This window comes from Dreissena polymorpha, chromosome 7 (assembly GCF_020536995.1).
Source record: "Dreissena polymorpha isolate Duluth1 chromosome 7, UMN_Dpol_1.0, whole genome shotgun sequence".
Classification (NCBI taxonomy): domain Eukaryota; kingdom Metazoa; phylum Mollusca; class Bivalvia; order Myida; family Dreissenidae; genus Dreissena; species Dreissena polymorpha.
In genome coordinates this window covers 10,904,723-10,925,839 of record NC_068361.1, presented here as the reverse complement: position 1 = coordinate 10,925,839, position 21,117 = coordinate 10,904,723, and the positions used below count along the sequence as shown (strand labels likewise).

The following is a 21,117-nucleotide window of genomic DNA, read 5'->3' as shown; positions in this document are numbered from 1 at the left end:
CACTGGTATGAATTTGACACTGTTTTTGATGCTCATACAAAACTTTAATTATTACTACACTTTAGTATATTAAATATTTTTAAGTTTTTGTTCAAAATTTTTTTGCAAAAGAAAAGAGTGTCTTAATGCATTTGAAAATATACTTAAAACAAACTAAAAATGCATTTTAATATACCTTTTTCCTGGTAAAGTGTATTTGGGATGATAAAAAATACACTTGAAGAGTATTAATGCTGGAAAAATGCAGAAAAAAATACATTAATTTGTTTCTGTTAGAAGTGTGTCTTGTCTGCATTTTTAAGTGTATTAAATGCACATCAAATGCAGATGAATACAATGCCAATACTGTTACATGTATTGTAATGGACATAAAATGCACTTGTTCTTGTAATTAAATGCTTTAGTGAATTGAAATAACCTTTTATAACGTTTTAACAATTAATAATACCTTTTTATATAAATTTTCTTTTGAAATGTGACACTTAAATGATTTTTGCACCACTAGTACGAGATATAATTTGTGCTCATAATGCTTTATCATTACACTATATAATATCATTTGTTGTATGAAAATTACCCGTAAAATTCATGTGAAAGCTCAAGAGATCAATAGCAGCGTGCTATACCCTGCTCCTTTTTACATGATTTGATGGTATTTAGTCCCCAATTCTACATGGCTGAGGGAAAACTAATGTGCAGATTTGACAAATTAGTCTTAACTGGGATCCAATAGGCAGACTTTCATATAACTTGTATTTAATTTAAATCATGATCTGAATTGCTCTTTGGCAAATCTCTGTTGGTCACAGTATTCAACTGAATTTTGTTCACTTTGTAGTGATTATATTTTCTATATTTATCAGACAACATCTTTCTTCAAAAGTTTAACATGATTGCTTGGTTAATTTAGAAACAAGATCAATGCATCATAACATAAAATGAAAAAATGTGTAATAGTAAAAATGGCAGCAAAAAAGCACTAGATTATCTGCCTTAAATCTGAGAAGATATGTTGATGTATTGGAATTTCTCATAAATAATGTGTTCCATAGTTGTATAATTGTATAGTCGCATGCATGAGTGGTGTCAATGTCACAATACCAATTAAAGCCTATAATTTACTAAAACAATTTGAAGTTTGATGTGTGTTTTTTTCAAGATCTGTTATATAAATTATATATACATGTATATATATATTGTTGAAAAGTTAACATGCAATACGTTTACTGTAATTAAGTGACAAATAGTTTTACTGATTTGGTTGGATGCATATATGCAGATTTATCATGGTTTGTGCAGAGGACAGTAGCAAAAACAAGAGCTGTCTCCGTAGGATGACATACGCCCCCGATAAACGCTTTAATAGAAGTTATGAGCATTTTTCAAAACCTAAACGCCGACCCTAAGTTCATGGTCAAAGGGGTCAAAATTTGTGTGTGTATGGGAAGGCCTTGTCCATATACACATGCATACCAAATATGAATGTTACATCTGAAGCGACATAGAAGTTATGAGCATTTTTTCGAAACCTAAATGCAAAGTGTGACTGATAGACAGACGGATAGTGCAATCACTATATGCCCTCCTTTGGGGGCATAAAAATGTGTTTCACATTGTTTTGGTAAATTAGTTATGTAGTTAAAAGAACAGAATCATCAATTATAAAGTTATTGATTATAAAGTGTTGCTGGCATATTTGATGCATTCATCTAGCAAGCTATAAGAAGGTCCCTGTTTTATCCCCACTGGCACCGAGTGAGGGTTCTCAAAATCTTTAAACAATATGAATAACTACATATAGGGTCGAGAGCCTTGTTGATATGGGGGCTAAACACCTGAAATCAAAGCGACTCAGGTTAAAGGCCGAGGCCAAATAAATAAACCAGAGGCCGCATGAGCCTGCTATACTCTGAACAAGTATTGTTTCTTCTCAGAAAACTGGCTTAAGTGTCTTACTAAGCTTTAGACTTTGAGTTTCAGTGCAATCAATCTAAAATAAATTAGTCAAATTAAATAATAATTTGTAAAAAATAAACATTCTGCACAAATTCAATTATTTACTTTACCTGTGTGCATGAATCAATTCAGTCTTGATGGTTAGTGAACTATGTCAAAAGCACCATATCTATGAAACACTTGTATTTTGAATATTGCAATGTTCCACAGAAATGATGCTGATGATAATTCTACACGATAATGAATTATTAGATATATTTCTAAATTCCATTTCCACCAACAATTCGGTTATTCCACTACCAGTTCACATGCTTCATACACAGTTGAAAATAACACTATTTCACTCAACAACCGTGACACATGTACTAAATTTTTCAACTTTTCGCAATTAAAATTGTCTTCTACTGTTATTGTTGTTGTTGTACTTTTGAAAGTAGTTCAAAAGATGGCGACCATTAACCCAGAGATTGATTTATGAAATAAATCGTCTGCTGATCCAGAGTGGAAGCGAATTGTGTTAAAAAGGTTACAATACACGGAATAAATAGAACGTCCGATAAATACTGCTGTCCAACAAATACTCGCTAACATAGTAAGGCTAGTTTAATTCTATGTTTTAAGCTTGCATGCATAGAAAGCCTAGGCTTTTTTTAAAAACGCTCTCGAGTCCATTTACTGGGATTAGAACCAGTACTTGGTGTGGGGGGAAATCTGAAGAAAGCTCCCACAGTTGCCGGGGATCGAACCCGTGACCTCCAGGACGCTAAGCAGACACCATATCCGTAACACCACTGTGTCCTTCGAGATTTAAGGTTGGAGACTATATGATACTTTCACAGATGGCGGGGAAGACTCATACACTGGAGATAGGCCGTTTAACAGTGATCAGTGATTCGTGTCGAGTTCTTTCTTACATAACGCATAACCTATCTTTTTATTGTTTAAATAAATGCGGCTTGGAATGCTGTTAAAAAAATGTATGTAATGGTTATAGGGGTCTCTATGCGCAAAAGTTTGACTTAATTTTTTTGTGTTAGTTCCTTTGGCAAAAATTGAGTAAACTCACATAGGTTAGTGTTATATCAGTGTTAACTTCGAATAAAATATCTTAAATTGTGACATTTTAGCATGCTTTGCAAAACAATGCACACTGTGAACTTAATTGCATTGGTCTGTGAATAAACTTGGATATTTTATTTTGTTTTAATTGCAAACAATACATTTTGAAATTAATACTGTAGCAAAATGTCTCAAATGCCATTACTCCAGTACATATTGTTCATACATAACGGCCACCGGAAAAACTTTGCGAAACCGAAATTTCGCAAACTTAAGTGCCCTTTTTCTTAAAGATATGCTACTTTGAGACATAGTATGCGATAAAAGTCTTATCTTTGATTAATAATTGGTTATTTTCACTAAAAAAACGCGTTTTCTTCACTATGAAATTTATAAGCAAAGTTGGGGTACCCATGGGATTTTTGCATTTTCCCATGGGATTTTCGATTTCCCATGGGATTTTTCTCCCATGGATTTTTTTTTCTCCCATAATTTGCAAATGGGAGAAAAATCCCATGGGATTTTGAACATTTTAAAAAACGTGTTTTATTTGCGTTTGCAAGTATTTTAACGTTATTTATGGACTGTATATTGGTTTTATGCCAATTATATATATAAATATTTAGTAATAAAAAAATCCCATTTAAAAATGGGGGACAATGGATTTTTTTTCTTATTTTGAGAGATTTATTCATGAAACTTTCAGAAACATCATATTTTATGAAATGATGAACAACTTCGATATTTTAATGCGTTTAGTCGTGTTTAAAAAAAAAATTCCCATGGGTTTTTAAATCCCAGCGGTGTTTTTTCCCATGGGATTTTTTTTCCAATGGGATTTTTCAGTTTCGTAAGCCGAATAAGTTTCTTAATGCGAAAAACAACAATAAAGATAATAATAATTATAATTATGAATAATAAATTGAATAATATAAATAACATGACTATTTTTTTAAAATAAGTTACAATTTCAGGTTTATGCTAGTAGAACTAATCATTTCTTGTTCGGGCAGATGGTTGAATCCAATTGGTGAGTATGCCAGCTTAGAACCAGTATAAATGCATCGCAGACAGACAACGCTGTCATACTGTACACACCGCTGAGTAACAATCTTTATTACATGTCATTTTGCAACAGAAAATGAACTCCGTAGCATAATTGATCTAATATATGCCCTCTGCTACTGAAAGCGTGCACCACATTAATATAACAATAAGTCCATACAAAAAAACTATGTGCAATTTCCATTCAAAGCTGTATACACATTATAAAGGTAAGATGACCCGCGTCATGCGAAAATGGGTCTTATGTCATATGCGGCCAAAGTTGGTCTATCTTAGCTTGTCCAACCGCGCAGACTGGTCAGGTTCTACGCTGACTGATATATAAAGTCAAGCCATGTTTCGTGGTCTAATATCTGAACTTGGTAACTCCTGACACAACTGTGCGCATGCGGATATGGCATAAGACACATTTTGGCATGACACGGCGCATATCACGTTTTCTTATTTTTATTTCATTTCTATTAAAATATCGATGATTATTATTGATTTGATTAATGGAAACTCGTGGCTAGGTTTTACAAATACAGTTGACGGTTAACTAAAATCATATCAGAATGACATAAGCATTCATGAATGAATATATCACATGCAGCAGCATTAAAGCGAGACTATACCATTTTTATGAGTTAAATTGTATATTGTTACGCTCCGCTAGTGCGCTCCTTATCAGTGGTGGTTAATGTTTAACTCAAAGTCCGATTCAACTTCAAACAACTTTTATTCAGTTTTCACGAATAACTCAACAAAATGTTATATTTCCAACAACACAATGACATGCAACCTTACTTGAGGTTTTACAATACTTTCAATCTTGCGACGGTATACTGCGCGTCAAAAAAGATATTTTTGACAATGAACATTACACTCGTAAACGGGACTTCGTCGAATTTAAGGAACAATGACACTTGCCACCGATCATAACCAAAATAGATTGAATACTTTAAATAATGCTCAAGTTTAATGAAATATGTTAAATGTTCGCTTTATTATCTGCTTACAAAGGTATTACTGTTATTATAAGTTACTTAAAAGTTAAATTACTCACGAAAAGAAAAAGTACTTTTTAAGAAAAAATTGGCGTGGATGTTGCCTGCCTTAAGGTTTTGACAAGAATGAATCTTGTGACCAAAATTTGGTCACTTTATATAGCCGCGGCGTTCCATTTGTGACCAGAAATTGGTCACTGTGACCAGAAATTGGTCACTGTGACCAAATATTGGTCACAGTGTGACCAAAAACGGGTCACGATAACTGCCGTGACCAATAATGGAACGCTCGCACGCTTAACACTTATAAATAATAAAATAGACTTTAAATGACAAAACAATTTAAAACAGACTATATGAACCAAATAATGACCTTACGTGTGCTAAAAATAGTGCAGCGTTCTTACCTAAAGCTTAAATATAGCGCCGGTGAGATTTATGTTTACACCGCTGTGTTGCTATGCAAAAATTACCCACAAGTCGACATTCCAAGATGGCGAACAGTGGAAAAATCACATGCCGATTTCTACTGAACATTAAAAATAAAAATACAAATAATGAAGATATTCGTATAACATGCATGGATTAGCGAAATATGTGTTCTCAACTTTCACTGAGAGTTATTTTAAGCTAAAAACATTCAGTGTTAAACATAGATAATTGAAGTAAAAGTGTGTTTACGAGCAGACCGTTTTCAAGTCAACTTTACAAGAAAGAACAGTGGCAGGATTCTTGGTCAAAAATGTTAAATTACAAACATGGTTTGATTTATATGTTAGTGGGTCTGTGTATTATCAGATTCATATGCATATTCTACTTATTATGTTTGTTAAAACACCAGACCAACCGAATGTCACTGTACACACAAGTATTTAAAAGGTAAACAATGTTTGTACTTAAAACCCAGCTCACTACAATATAATGATAAAAATGTTACAATAAAACAAAAATACGCAAGACAAATTATACATTCAAGACGAATTTCATAAAATGCATTAAAGAAAAAGTAGCGCCCAGAGCTGATTGTGACGAAGAAACTTCGTAAATATTTTCCTTCAATAACCGAAGACTTCGGCTTTTTAGTTAGTGTTCGTGCGTCTTATGAATAGATATCTTTGCTGGAATTTAAAATTAAATAAATAAGATTCACATTTAGCATTGATACGCTCAAGTTTGGCAGACATTAAAGAGCTTCAAGACAGATTTCCGAATGGATATTCCGAAGTTGCCAACTTTTTAACGAAACTGAATATAATTGTATACGCAAAGAACAGCGAAAGTACTATAGTGAATCTAAATGAACAACTTAACTCGGAGATTAATGAACCCGTCGCATGTGCAACTGTGTCTGAAGCCTCGGATGATGTAGTACATGAACCCATCCGACGTGAAGTGAATAAGTCAATGACACGTGGAAATGAAACATCCGGGAATAAAGCAACACATGCGACAATTCGTGAGATTATCAATACCTATATGGAACCAATTTCTGCCTATGGTAATTTACCAACATCGGTTCAAGTGAAAGACACTCTCAATGGAGTTCCAGATTATCAATTGTCTGTAGACAAGAAAACGTTAAAATCGTTCAACGATATTATGCATAACATGCAGAGAAAAGCTCGACTGAATGATTGCATTGAGCATTTGCAAAAGAGTACGCTCACGAATGAAGACGAATTGGAAAACGCGGTGACTGCTTTTCTCTGTGAACGCCAATGGTCAAATACAAAACTAAAAAAACAGTGCGTTTCCAAGTTAAAAGTGGCAACAAAAGAAAGAAACGACTTCCGAGCATCTCGTAGAAACGCACAACGACAACAAGAACAGCAAATGCTCTCATCGGTTCAAGATCAGAAGTGGCCCTTAGTTGTTATTGCAGGAAGTAAGCACAGTCGTAAAGGCCGCACAGTGCTGGCAAAATGTAACATACCCAGGAACACAGTTGTATGTGACTACCACGGAGAATTGCTCACATATAATGAAGGGTTGCTGCGGTACGAACAGTATGGTGACAACAATGAAAACGTCTATATGTTTTCGTTCAATTACCAGGGCAGAAACTACTGGATTGATGCCGTAAGACAGTGCAGATGTCACCCGAAAACGAGAATAAAAGGTCGTCTTCTAAACCACTCAATGAAAACTGCAAACGTTGTTCCGAGAATAGTGCTGCTTAATCAGTTGCCGCACATTTTATTCTTCGCGAAACAGGATATCGCAATTAGCGAAGAAATCCTGTTTGACTATGGAGTCCAAAGATACAGGCTTTCAGAACTTCAGGACTGGATGCTAAGTTGAAATGTTAAAAAAAATCACTAACGGTAAAGCTGCGAATGAGACCTGATGTGTCTCAATATCAGTGCCGTTAAACGCATGTTCATTAACTTATTTTGTTTTGTAACAATTACATTTGAATCATGAGTTAAAAGGATATATGGACAGCTTTGCCATTGCTTCCAAATAACGAAAAACCTATATAATTTGTAAAGGCAAAACACCAATTTAATATAAATATACTGAATATAATATTAAGATAGCCATCATTATTTTGTATCTATATATTATATATGACGTCTTTCTAAAGGCAAAATATGCAGTTGAAGAGATGTCGTTATAATCCGTACATGTTTGGAAATATTGGGAAATCACGTGTTATACAAAAACGTTTATTTGGATCGTATTTTTTTATATTAATGTTTGTAGTCTCTTAAGGGGTGTTAATTTAACCGATGATATATTTATAGCAACACCGATTATGCTATTATCACAACTCAAACTTTATGTTATCAGTATCATCAGAAATGACCGAGTTGGTTCATAATACAATTGTCAGTGGTTCGATCCCATGTGGGGTTAACTTTTTTTAACTTTTTTTCTTTCTTTAATTTCATTATTGTTTTAAACTGTAACTCTTTAGTCCTGTCGTTGACATTCATCAATTTAAAGCATTTAATCACAAACTTCAAAACATTCCGCAATCTGTGTACAAGTACAAGTACTTGCAAGTTATTAAGATTAAGGTCGAGTTTAATACTGTATAGCCTTATGTTTATAAATATCTAATACAAATATTTTTTTTATGAATGTCTTTTGGTAAGCTGTTGTGATCCGAGTTAGATTGTAAACAATGTCTATTTTTATACATATTTCTAACAATCTATGTACCGGTACTTGGGTTTTGCCTAATTGCTGTATTTTATTAAATTTGACGTAGACGAGAGGAATTGTTATAACAAAAAATCTCTGTTAAAAGTGCGGTGACCCCCCTTTTTTATTTGTGTTTTATGATGACAATACGTAGATGAACATATTTGAGCAGTTTCGCAGAATTCTATTTGACAGAATAATACTACCCAGACGTATTACAAGTGAATTTGGCATCGTTTATTGAATTTTTTCGAATTTAATCTTTTAAAGATTACTGTAAATCTTTAAAGTTATACACTTTTTTTGTAGCAAAAATCTTACAACATTCACTTAACACACTAATTAGAAATACATAGATATAAACGATATGCAATGCCAAATGTTGCATTATTTTTTTAATTGTTCGCATGATATTTATTATGTTTTCGAACTATTGTTTACCACAGCAATTATGTTATGTAGATGGAGTGTACTGTTTCGGCTGAAATAATAATTATTTCTCACTTCACAATAATCATAATTAAATCACTGATTGTTTTTTATTTTATCCCAATATTAAAACAAAAACTTTTATGACCAAAAAGTGAATTGTTGACCAAGCGGTCTTTATTTAACGATTATTATCGCATACTTTATCACAAAAGAAGCAACATATAAAAAGGGTTATTAATTTTTCATAAATTATGGTTTCGAAAAGTTGTTCAGGTGGCTGTTTCAGATGTAAACGGTTAGACGAAGGTATTTAAATGGCTACTAGTTAAGTTAAAAATGGACACATTTTGATAAAGTCGAAAATACAACGGGATTTCGGCTCCGTTTATATATAATATGTTATTGAATCCAAATGATAAATTGCGTTGTGATTTAAAACATGTATGTCGTTATATCCTTCACGACGGTCATTTCAAATTGTAATGCTTGTCTCTACTTGAAATATTTTATTAACAAATACAATACTACAATATATAAATATATATCTTAAAATCACATGTTTCTGTACACACTTAGAGTAATTCTTCCACTCTGAGTTTGTCACTGGGTTGACCCACCACGTGCCATCTTCAGTGCATTCTTAAAAAGCAGTCGCTGTTATAGAAAACGATTTATAGTCGTACTAAGCAAAAATCGTTGTCAGAAGAGTATGCGTAAAGTGTCATGATTTTATAATTATCTTTCTTAGTTTGATTTCTTTAGGAGTGTACATAAACAATCTCTGAAAACAGCTCTACATATATTTCCTCTTGTTAGATTTCGCGCATGATTTTAATGAATCTAGTTTGGTCGATAATTTTCATTGTTTCAGAGTTTTTCTGAGTGTTCGCTTTCTTATTCTGATAAAATCAAATCGACAGCATATGTGATATAAATATTGAGAGGAGCAATTGTATTCACCAGACAATGAAATACTGCAACTGTGTATTGCGTGTGGAATAAAAAACTAAAAAAGACCTAAACATTCTCTTAGTTCGTGAAGTTGACGCAACATTGAATATGATGACGTCTTTTTAATAAACTGTGAAACTTTATGAAGATGGCCAATGTGTGTATATATCAAATAGAATGACATAACCGTTATGACGGAACACAGAAAATGCAAGAATGATATAACCATTATGACGGAACACACAAAATGCAAGAGCGCCCAATATATATATTTATTGTGTGTTCCGTCATAACGGTTATCTCATTCTATTTGATCTGTGTTAACCGTCAACCGCATTCGGTAATGCCTTGCTTATATTCACACAATCAGGAAAGCGTGTATCGAAAAATCCAAACAATTTTCATCATCGCACATTAGTGTAACATAAATTTTAACACAATATATGTAGGGAAACTCATATGATTCGCGTAATGTGAAGATGATTATTATGCTATAATTCGACCACGAAACTTGACGTGACTTAATACCGGACATTATGGAATGGAGCTACGCTGGTCGTATATGACATAAGACCCATTTTCGCATATTATCTTATCAATGCTTATATGAATTTGATTGCTATAATCTAATGCGTATTCGACACGGAATTATTGTCAAGGTTTTTCATTTTGTCAATATTTATCATAGCAGGGGACATTGCTGACATCAATATCGATACTGTTTTCATTTTCTGTCGAGAAATGATATGACTTATTATCAAAATTATTTTATAGTACGGTAGCGTTCTCTACACAAGTGAGATTTATTTGTACTGGTTAATTGCTCTTATACTCACCATTCGGACTCGACGATCGGCTCGAATAAAAATGTTAGTCGCTTAAAAGTACAAATTCATCATATCGAGCACGATTATTATTATTATTATTATTATTATTATTATTATTATTATTATTATTATTATTATTATTATTATTATTATATAGCTTTTAGAAACTTATACCTTAAAAAAAAAACATTGAAAAAAAAAATTCCCATGGGGACAAAAATCCCATGGGTATATAAAATCCCATGGGATTTTTTATTTTTTTTTAAACACGATTTAACGCGTTGAAATCGCGAGAATTGCTCATCATTTGTTAAAATGTAGTGTTTCTGAAGGTTACATGAATAAATCTCTAAAAATCAGAAAAAATCCCATGGGATTTTTTTTCCCATAAAAAAATGGGATTTTTTTTCTATCAAAGAAAATTGAACGAAAATAAGAACAAATGCTTTAACAAAGCTTAAAATCGATAACTAAGCACAAACGAACGTGTTTTGTGTTTTTGAAAATCCCATGGGATTTTTTCTCCCATAAAAAAAGCTGGAGAAAATTCCCATGGGAAAAAGAAAAATCCCATGGGAAAATACAAAAATCCCATGGAAACCCCAACTTTGCAAATAAAGTTCATAGTGAAGAAAACGCATTTTTCAAGCAAATATAACCAATTATTAATCACAAGTTAGACTTTTATCTTATACTTTATCACAAATAAGCAAATCTTCAAGAAAAAGGGTACTTAAGTTTGCGAAATTTCGGTTTCGCAAAGTTTTTCCGGTGGCCGTTACATGTACCTTTTTTCTAAATTCTGAATTTTGAAATATTCTATGTATTTTAAATATCTTGGAATTATATATGTTACTGTATTTTAATTAACTTATCTATCTTAACATATATTATGAAAACATGCAAAACTGTTTAAGGTTTTATGACAAGAAGAATCAATAGAATACATTGTTGAACAGTACTTGGAAGCAACTTGAAACCACTCCGGCCCTGTGCAGTTGTATGGCAGTTTTATGGCCCCTAATTACTCTACCCTACCATGCTGAGAGACTGACCACAGCCCACATGTGGCCCACTAGCGGTAATTGTACATATGCTTCAGCCAGGCCAGCCTGAATGAGCGCTTTTTGTGGCATGATTCACTGGACTGTATAAGTTACCTGTCTCAAATGGACGTTTTAATGCCTTTTATAAATAGCAGAAACAGACTGGTTTATGCATATACACTTTGGCAGTCAAATGATATCATTAGCGTTCCTATATTCTTTATAAGGCTTTAGAAGGCTACTCTTGCTTACGTACCTTGTGATGATAACATTTGAAGTGATATTTAATTCAAGCATAAATTGTAAGTTTAAGGTAACTTATAATATTCATGTGTTCATCTCCTAATCCGTAAAAACTTAACTGCTGTGTATTTAGTTTATGCCGCTACGCCACGCCTACTTGTAAATGAAGCGTAGCAACGCCCCGCCCCACGTTCTTCATAACTGCATGTTGACCTCTGACTTGTTAGTTAGTTTATAGGCATTGATCGCTTCTATCATTGAATGATAATAAAGTAGCCACTGAAATCATATGCGTTTCACTTCGTTTGTTTACCCAAACACAAAAAACTGGCGACGAGGATAAAACATTGTGGATTATATTTCGAGAATTTTATCCGTTTAATTGTGCGTGAAATTCTGGGTATGAACACAAAATTGCAACGGGCCTGATTGGGAACATTAACCATATGACAGCAATGTCGCAACATGGACTTCCTACTAGGAATGACTCGAACAGTTCGTTATGGTCAATGACATCGATAATGAACGAAAAGTGGCAGGACTTTTAACACTCCTCTGTGAAAAGACGTACGGGTTGTTAAGGAACCTTGCCGTACCAGCAAAGCCGTCCGAGAAATCGAACGAGGAACTTTGTCAGCTTTTAAAAACTAATTTGTCCCCGAAACCGTTAATAATTGCGGAACGATTCCAATTTAACAGGAGGAAACCAGCAGTGGGCGAATGTGTGAGTTGTTACGTAACTTCACTTCGGAAGTTGGCAGAATTCTGTGAGTTCGGATGGAACTTGAACGATTCTTTAAGGGGCAGGTTCGTTTGTAGACTTAAAGGTTATTTTCAATCGCTGATTTGACACTGCAAAATGCCATAGAAATAGCGCTTGCCATGGAATCTGCACATAAGGACGCCGCAGAGTTACAGTTATCGGCAGCCGCCGATGTGCCCGTCAACCAAGTTGGACATTCAACAAAACCCAACAAATGGAAGCAACACAAACATGCCAAAGAGAGCAGCAAATGCATCCATTGCGGGAAAACTTACCACCCCTTTGATAAATGCAGACTGAAGGATGCAGTTTGTCATCACTGTAAAGCAAAGGGACAAATAAAGGCTATATGTAGGAAGCTTAATTCGGTGCAGTATATGGAGGAAAACATTTCAGTGATCAATACTGTGAACAAAGGAGACAACGGGTAATTCATCGTTAAGCCGAAGATTAATGATGTCGAGGTACCCATGGAGCTTGATACAGGATCATCAGTTACCCTCATATCAAACAAGGATTTCCGATAACTATTCGGAAATATGAAGCTCGATCCTGCTTATTCCATATTGAAGACATATTCAGGCGATGTCATAGAGCAACAAGGGACAGTTATGGTGAAAGTCAGTTATAATGGACAAGCGCAGACAATGCGGCTTTGCGTCGTAAAAGGTGATGGGCCTGCACTGTTCGGAAGGGACTGGCTGAGTCACATCAAACTTAACTGGGACACACTTTTTAAAGTGAACTCTGTAACAACTAAAGGCCTCGAGGAACGTCTAAATTCTATACTTGACAAACATAAAGACGTTGTTAGTGACGGTATAGGACAGGTGAAGGGAATTCAGGAAAGGCTCACCCTAAATGAAAATGCTCAGCCTAAATTCATAAAGGCTAGGCCGGTACCGTACTCTATTAAGCCAAAAAAAAGGGAAAGAACTGGACAGTCTCGAGAGTCAATGAATCATCTCGAAAGTGGACACCAGTGAATGGGCGACACCGATCGTTCCTGTCGTTAAAGGAAACGGCGATGTGAGAATATGCGGTTATTTTCAGGTTACCGTAAATCAATCAATCAAGGTTGATAGATATCCTCTCCAAAAAATCGAGGACATTTTCGCCAATCTGTCAGATGGGCGAAAATACAGCAAGCTTGAAATACGACAAGCGTATCTACAACTAGAATGCGAGGACGAAACCAATGAGTTGCTAACGATGAACACCCACCGAGGATTGTACCGTTACATGCGGATGCTATATGGGTGTCTTCTGCTCCAGCTATATGGCAACGCACAATGGACCAAAATCTTCAAGGAATCCCTGGGGTGCAGTGCATGCTGGATGATATGGTGATAACTGGTGAAAGTGTTACTGTGCATTTGGATAACTAACAAAATGTGTTGTGTAGGTTACATCAATATGTCATTAAAGTAAATAAGGACAAGTGTGAGTTTTTCGTGCCAAGGATTACATTCTGTGTTCATGAAATTGACGAACAAGGTTTATGGATAAAGTAGAGGCGTTATCGAATACACCACCGCCATGTGATGTTACATCACTTACGGCATATCTCGGGCTACTCAATTATTACCATCGTTTTCTGCCAGATCACGCGACCGTAACAAAGCCCATGAACGCGTTGCTTGAGAAAAAACGAAAATTCATCTGGTCAAAAGAATGCCAGAGCGCATTCGAAAAATCGAAAACACTTCTCATTACTGAACCTGTTCTTACAAACTTCAACCCGGAACTTCCGGTTAGGCTCGCGTCGGATGCCTCACCGTTCGGTATTTCCGGTATATTGTCACACGTTATGCCTGATGGCTCAGAAAAGCTGATCGCATTCGCATCAATGCCACTTACCAAAACTGAAATGAAATATGCTCAAATCGATAGGGAAGCATTGGAAATGTATTGGGCAGTACACAAGTATTACCAATATCTCTATGGTAGAAAGTTCACATTGGATACTGATTGCCAACCCCTCACTTCAATATTCAGCCCGAGCAAAAGCATTCCGGCAATGACTGCCGACCGCGTTCAGAGATATGCTATATTTCTCTGTGGATTCGATTACGATATACAGTACAAAAGTACTAAAATGCATACTAATGTTGACGGATTGTTGCGTTTACCCGCGCCGTCAAATGAAAAGGGTAAATAAATTTCAGTTGAAGATGTATTCTACACTTCTCAGCTTGAACAAATTCCGGTCACGAGCGCGGAAATCAGCCGTGAAACTAGGCGGGAGCGCGTTATGTCACGTGTATTTAGGCAAGTACAACACGGTTGGAAAACCAATGATAATGACCCTCTTTTGAAAGGCTACTACGCGCGACAAAATGAATTGACGATTCACCACGGATGCTTAATGTGGGGCATTAGGGTGATAATTCCCATTAAGATGCGCGAACGTGTGCTTGATTTATTGCACATCAGCCATCCAGGTATCGTTTAAATGAAGGCACTAGCGCGTAGTTACGTCTGGTGGCCTGGCAATGACACTGACATCGAACAAATGGTTGAAAGATGCGAACCGTGTCAGATGCAACAGAAATCGCCCGCGAAAAGTTCAGTTACACCCGTGGGAATGGCCAACGTCAAGTTGGGAGCGAATACATGTCGATTTCATAGGTCCATTTCTTGGACGCATGTTTTTGGTTATCGTAGATGCTCATTCAAAATGGCCAGAAGTCATCGAAATAAAATCGATAACTTCTGAAAGAACAATTGAAGAATTGCGTACAATATTCGCAAGATATGGCTTGTCCAAACAATAAGTATCAGACAATGGTTGTCAATTTACATCTGAATAATTTTCTCAGTTTATGAAGGGAAACGGGATATGTCATATAAGAACTGCGGTAGCAAAACCGTCAAAAAATGGTCTTGTGGAAAGGTTCAATGCTCTTTCAAATCTGCAATGCGCGCTTTAATGCATGAAAACACCGATTTCAATTTGAAGATCAACTCTGTCTTGTTGGCATATCGTAATACGCCACATTGTTCGACGGGGGAAACTCCTGCAAAACTGTTTTTCGGTTGGAATTGCGCAGTAAACTTGATTTGATGATACCCGACACACAGACACGAGTCACTAATGGTCAAATGCAATTGCCAATGGCTGACAATAGAAAAGTTCGCGAATTCGAATTAGGCCAATGTGTCTTGGCGCGAGATTTCAGACCTACTTCAAAGGGAAAATGGATCCCCGGGTCAATAGTTTCTCGAGATGGTCCATATTATTCAAAGTAGATATCGGGAATAATATGACATGGAAACTGTTGATCAGCTTTGCGCCACGGAAGTTCAGAATTATTCTGGTATTAATGTACCGGTTCTCACACCCTTAGAAACCACTTTAAATGCCGCGAACACAAATGTCAGTGAACTTCAGCCGGCACCGAATTCGATGGAAATAAATGAGTCCCGGGATAATCGTAGTAATGATACGGATTTACGATTGCCAGAAAGACGCTATCCATTACGCAATAGAAGACCGCTCGAACTCCTGCAATCTTAATGACACTGATGTTTTAATGTTAAGCCAATTACGTTTTATAGTGGCATACAGACATTAACTTTAGTTGGCAGGAGAGAAAGACAGGTTATCAGTTGTTTTTACAACCTGTGTCGAATTCGGACGCTCACTAATGTTCTTTAATTGCATGCTATAATGAATAAAAGGTCATGCTTAGTGAAGAGGGCATGAACTTGAAATGGTCAAGGTTTTATTGATTATCATGCTAATGGTTAGAATTGTGTACATTGATATTTACATGTAAACGCATGTGTTTGTATGTTTATTTTTATTTACATGTATGATCAATGAAATTAAAAGGGGAGAATTGTTGTGTATTTAGATAATGCCGCTACGCCACGCCTACTTGTAAATGAAGCGAAGCAACGCCCCGCTCCATGTTCTTCATAACTGCATGTTGACCTCTGCTCTGGTTAGTTAGTTGTTAGATTGATCGCTTCTATCGTTGAATGATAATAAAGTAGCCACTGAAATTATATGCGTTTGTTTACCCAAACACAACATAAACCATGTTCATTAAGTGTGTTTGGTTTTCTTTCTGACAAGTTGTAAATATTTGCCAGAACGTCATCTTTGTTCTCCAGACATTGGTATGTGTTGGATATTAAATATCATCCTATACAAAATTGTATATTGAACACATGGCGGTGTACTTATTAAAAACAAACTGCACTATTCAGTGTATGATGCTGTTTGATTTTTAATAATGTGTGCGTTTACTCAAGAGCTGTCTATAATGATTATTGTGAATGACATAAATAACTGTATTAGTTTGAACATATGCAGAATCTGTTTGATTAAACATTCAAATGGAGTCATACATGTGGAGTTTCAGTTTGCGGAAGTTTGTGATTAAAAAGTTCCTATAATTGATATAATTATGAAAATTTTGATTTTTACTTTAAGTGTATAATTTAAAAAAAATATCATTGAGTTAATATAACTATGGTGAATAACATAACATAACATGTAATGTTATGTAATGGTGAATCTAAATTTTAAATTGTGTGCAATTTAAAATTTATATGGGCTTGTGCCAGGTTTCACAACTTAACAATGTCTTAACTAAGAATAAATTGATATTGTATAATCGATTTTGGGGACTTGCTGGCTTGTTCTGCAGTCGGTTATCAGTTAAGTATATGTAGTTTTATATTTGAACAAGCGTGAACTGTTTGCCTTTCCGAGGTCTGATAAAGCTGTATCAATAGAGATTACCAACGTTTCCTATCTCCTATAGTATAAGGCACATTGCAAGCCGAATTAAGCGGCCATTTCGTGGAGTTTTATATATTTTGGGGATTCAAATGTAGGTGATTTTCGTGGTGATTGTGCTTTTAAATGGACATAAAACACGTTTTATAAAGCATTTCCTTATGTGGTGATGATAACTAAAATTCAGAATATTTGAAGAATGGAGATTTCATTCGTGGTTTTTTTTTAATTCAGGTAATAATACAGCATGTATTGCCTTTCTGTTCAAAGAGAGACATATACTTATTATATTGCTATTTGAAACATTTTATTTATAATTGTAATGTTTAAACATTCTTTTACTGTTTTTTAATGTTTCATTGCCCTGGCTTATGATTTCATGTAATTAATAGCCAACAGCCTAACAATTCGCTAGTTCAAATTTAGATTGAGGAATATCTTTGTACAGTGCGAGTAACATGCACGCCTGCATCCCACATTTTCAGTTAGTTAGTTAACTTATAAATATGTGTTCTCAAGTAACAACCAAAAATATGGTGTAGTTAATGACATGTTGCAGCCTTGAAAATATGGACCTTTAGAAATTATATTTTAAAAAAGAAATTGGTGAACCACTGACATTATTTTATATGTGTTTGATTGTATGTATTACAAATTATATGATTCTGTTCTACAATTTAATTGGTTCAAAATAATCTTCCTTAATTATTATTAGTTGAAATTTTATTCTATTTAACCCTTTACCACTTAGATACGCACGTTCACGCATCTGTAGTACCTCAAAATGTGAAATTGAATTAAAGACCTTTCTTACAAGATTCACGTTGTTAAGACTTCAACTCCAAACATTAGATACTGATGAGCAGCAAGCAGCATAAAACCTAAACAGACTGCGAGTTACCCGAAGGCTGTTCTGGTTTTATGCAATTTGAACATAGCCATTTTCACTTTGCTTCTAAGTGCGAAAGGTTTAAAAGTGGTACCTATTTTCATACCGTTTATGTAAAACAATCTTTGAAAACATCCAATAAAGACATTCCTCAGTAAATGGCTCTGAAGTTGCAACAGTTTATATTCAAATGCAGCGGAATGTGCGCTTTTGAAGAAACTAACATGCTTGTACCTGTTCATTGTAAACTAGTCAACCTGACAAGTATTTATTATGTATTGACACGTCTAAAGTCCATGCTTCAAGATTTCTTATCATCATATAATTAGAACTTGCTTATTGCATTACAATTGAACTTTAATCGGAAGAAATAGGAAGTCAGGATTTATTATTTTACAAATTAACAATTATATGGGGGCTCTTTATGTCCCGGATGGTTGGCTTATAGCTGTTGAACTGTCCGTCCATCAGTCGGTCTGACTGTCCGTCATTCCGTTTTCTGGAGGTTTTTACACAACGCTTTCAGATATAGAGCCGATTTTTTATATGTGAGTCTACCCACAGATAAAGTGTGCATTGTGTTCCGGTCCATTGATATTTGGTTAAGTTATGGGCGTTTAAATTTTCTCTATATTAACTATTTGCCGGAGTTTATTTTTACGCAACACTTTCAGATATCTAGCCGATTTTTCGAATTGGAGTCTACATACATGACTTACAGATGATATGTCAGTTTCGTTCCGGTCTATTGATTTTTGGCGAAGTAATGGGCCTTTGACTTCAATATTTTAAATTTTTAGGAGGTTTTTACGAAAAGTTTCTAGATATGTAGCTGATATTTGATATGTGAGTCTACCTACAAAACTTACAGATGAAGTGTGATTTTTTCCGCTCCATTGATTTTTTGCGAAGATATTGGCCTTCTATTCGACTTCGATTTTTTTTTTCGGACATTTTTTATGCAACGCTTTCAGATACCTAAATGACCTACGAATGAAATGAGAGTTTCATTCCCATCCATTAATTTTATGCGAAGGTATGGGCACTGGACTAAGAACATTTCTCTATATATATTGAGTTGATTGTTTGGTGTGAGTCTACCTTCATTTCTTATAAATGAAGTGTGAGCTTTGTTTCGGTCAATTTATTTTAGACGAAGTTGGACATTTGTTTCTTAATAAGCTGCTGTTTCGCTTCAAAGCGCAGTAGTGGGCATTTTGTTTCACAAACACAGGTCTTGTTACATAAAAAAACTATATCTAAATAAATAACAAAGTAATAGAGGTTTAAAAGATACTTTAAAAAGTATATTGTCCAAAAAAATATCAGAGACCAAATACCGTACAAGAACAGAATAAAACTATTTTTTTGTTTTTTCTTTTTAATGCTTCTTTGCTTTTTCTCCCACGTGTTGCATGTATTGTGTTTGCATTTTGTTTATTTTGTCTCATGTGTTAACTTTTAAGCTCTTTATATATGCAAAACCTATGTGAAATGTAATTTAACTTATAAATAAAATTTTAAAAAAATCATTAAAAAAGAAGAATTGTTTTAATTTCTTTCTTGACGCGAAAAAATGTGAAATTATAATTGAAATTGTCAATACAATTAAAAATTCAAATCCAATGTATGCCTTTTAGTTAAAACGATATTGTGGGTTCGATAATATATATGCACGTTGTAAATGTGTGTGTGTGACGTATTTATTTGAGTTGTATTATGTTTGTATTCATTATTGTTATCAATTTAAAATTATCAAAATATATGAAATAGAAATAATTTATAGTTTGTTTTATTTCAAAGTCTTTCCTAATATTATAACGCTTCATATCGACAACGACATACCAGAAGCAAAAAAGACATTTTCCAAATGGAATTATCTTTACTAAATATAGTATAATACAGTAATAAACACTATCCAAAAGTTATAACGAGTATCTACCAATATATTTACAATGATTTAATCAAATTAAAAACTGGGCATAAAAAGCCTGGAACTTGGGCCGAATGAGCCTGACATTAGTGCCGAATGAGCCTGAAAAAAAACGGGGCCAAAAGAGCTCGGTGGCGGAAGAGCCGCCACCCTTTTTATGCCCCCGAACCAGCGGTCCATCCGTCCGTTAGTTAGTTTCCGCTCAAGCAATTGTCATCAGATCTTCCCTAAACTTCATGAAAATGTGTAAAGCATAAACATCTAGGTAAAGTTCGATAATCGGCCAAATTGACCCAGACACTCCTGAGTAACGGCACTTGAATCCTCGTAAAAAAAATTCTCGTTTCTGCTCAATAACTCGAGAAAATGTCATAGGATATTCGCCACATTTCGTGAACATGTTCAAGGCAATACCATCTAGGTCAAGTTTGATAATCGGCCAAATTGACCCAGACACTCATAAGTTACGACCCTTGAATCATCCAAAAATTGTCTTATTCCGAGTAGTCTCGAAAGATATAGATGATCCAATCATGATCCGTACAAGTGTGTTGAGGTATGTATATACTGTTGGAACCCGTCAAGGTCAATGTCATCCTTCAAGGTCAAAGGTCAAATATATGGCTTCAAAGTGGCGAAATAGGGGTTTGTGTTTCTGACAAAGACATCTCTTATTTGCTGGTAATTTTAACTTTCTTGTCTCAAAATGTCATCTTAAACAAAAAATATGTTCCGTTGACACATTATAAGCAAAGTTTACATAATTAAATGAATTATTAACCCTCTTTTTGCTCTTTCCCCAAAATGTGAGGCTTATTTTCACGATGTTAGACTTTGGCCATTTGACACAACTGTAGATCTTGAAATAATTTCTTTATTAAACCACACTGGCAACACATTTTAGTAGATTATTATGGCATGTATACCTCGTACATGTGTGGCTAGATAATTAAACGATTCTTATTCTATCTTGGACACTATACTATTTCGGTTGTTTGGTTTGCAGTACAACACAAATGGCATTTACCAATAAGGAATCCGGGTCGTTTCGTCCTAATATCTGT

The 21,117-nt window shown here is 34.8% G+C and overlaps 1 protein-coding gene across 1 annotated transcript; it reads left to right on the top strand.

The window, feature by feature from the left end:
- Positions 1 to 6,542: 6,542 nt before the first annotated feature.
- On the top strand, positions 6,543 to 7,367 carry LOC127838246 (N-lysine methyltransferase KMT5A-A-like). Its single transcript, XM_052365869.1, has one exon. It carries the CDS (start codon positions 6,543 to 6,545, stop codon positions 7,365 to 7,367), a length of 825 nt encoding a protein of 274 aa, XP_052221829.1.
- The last annotated feature ends 13,750 nt before the right edge of the window (positions 7,368 to 21,117 follow it).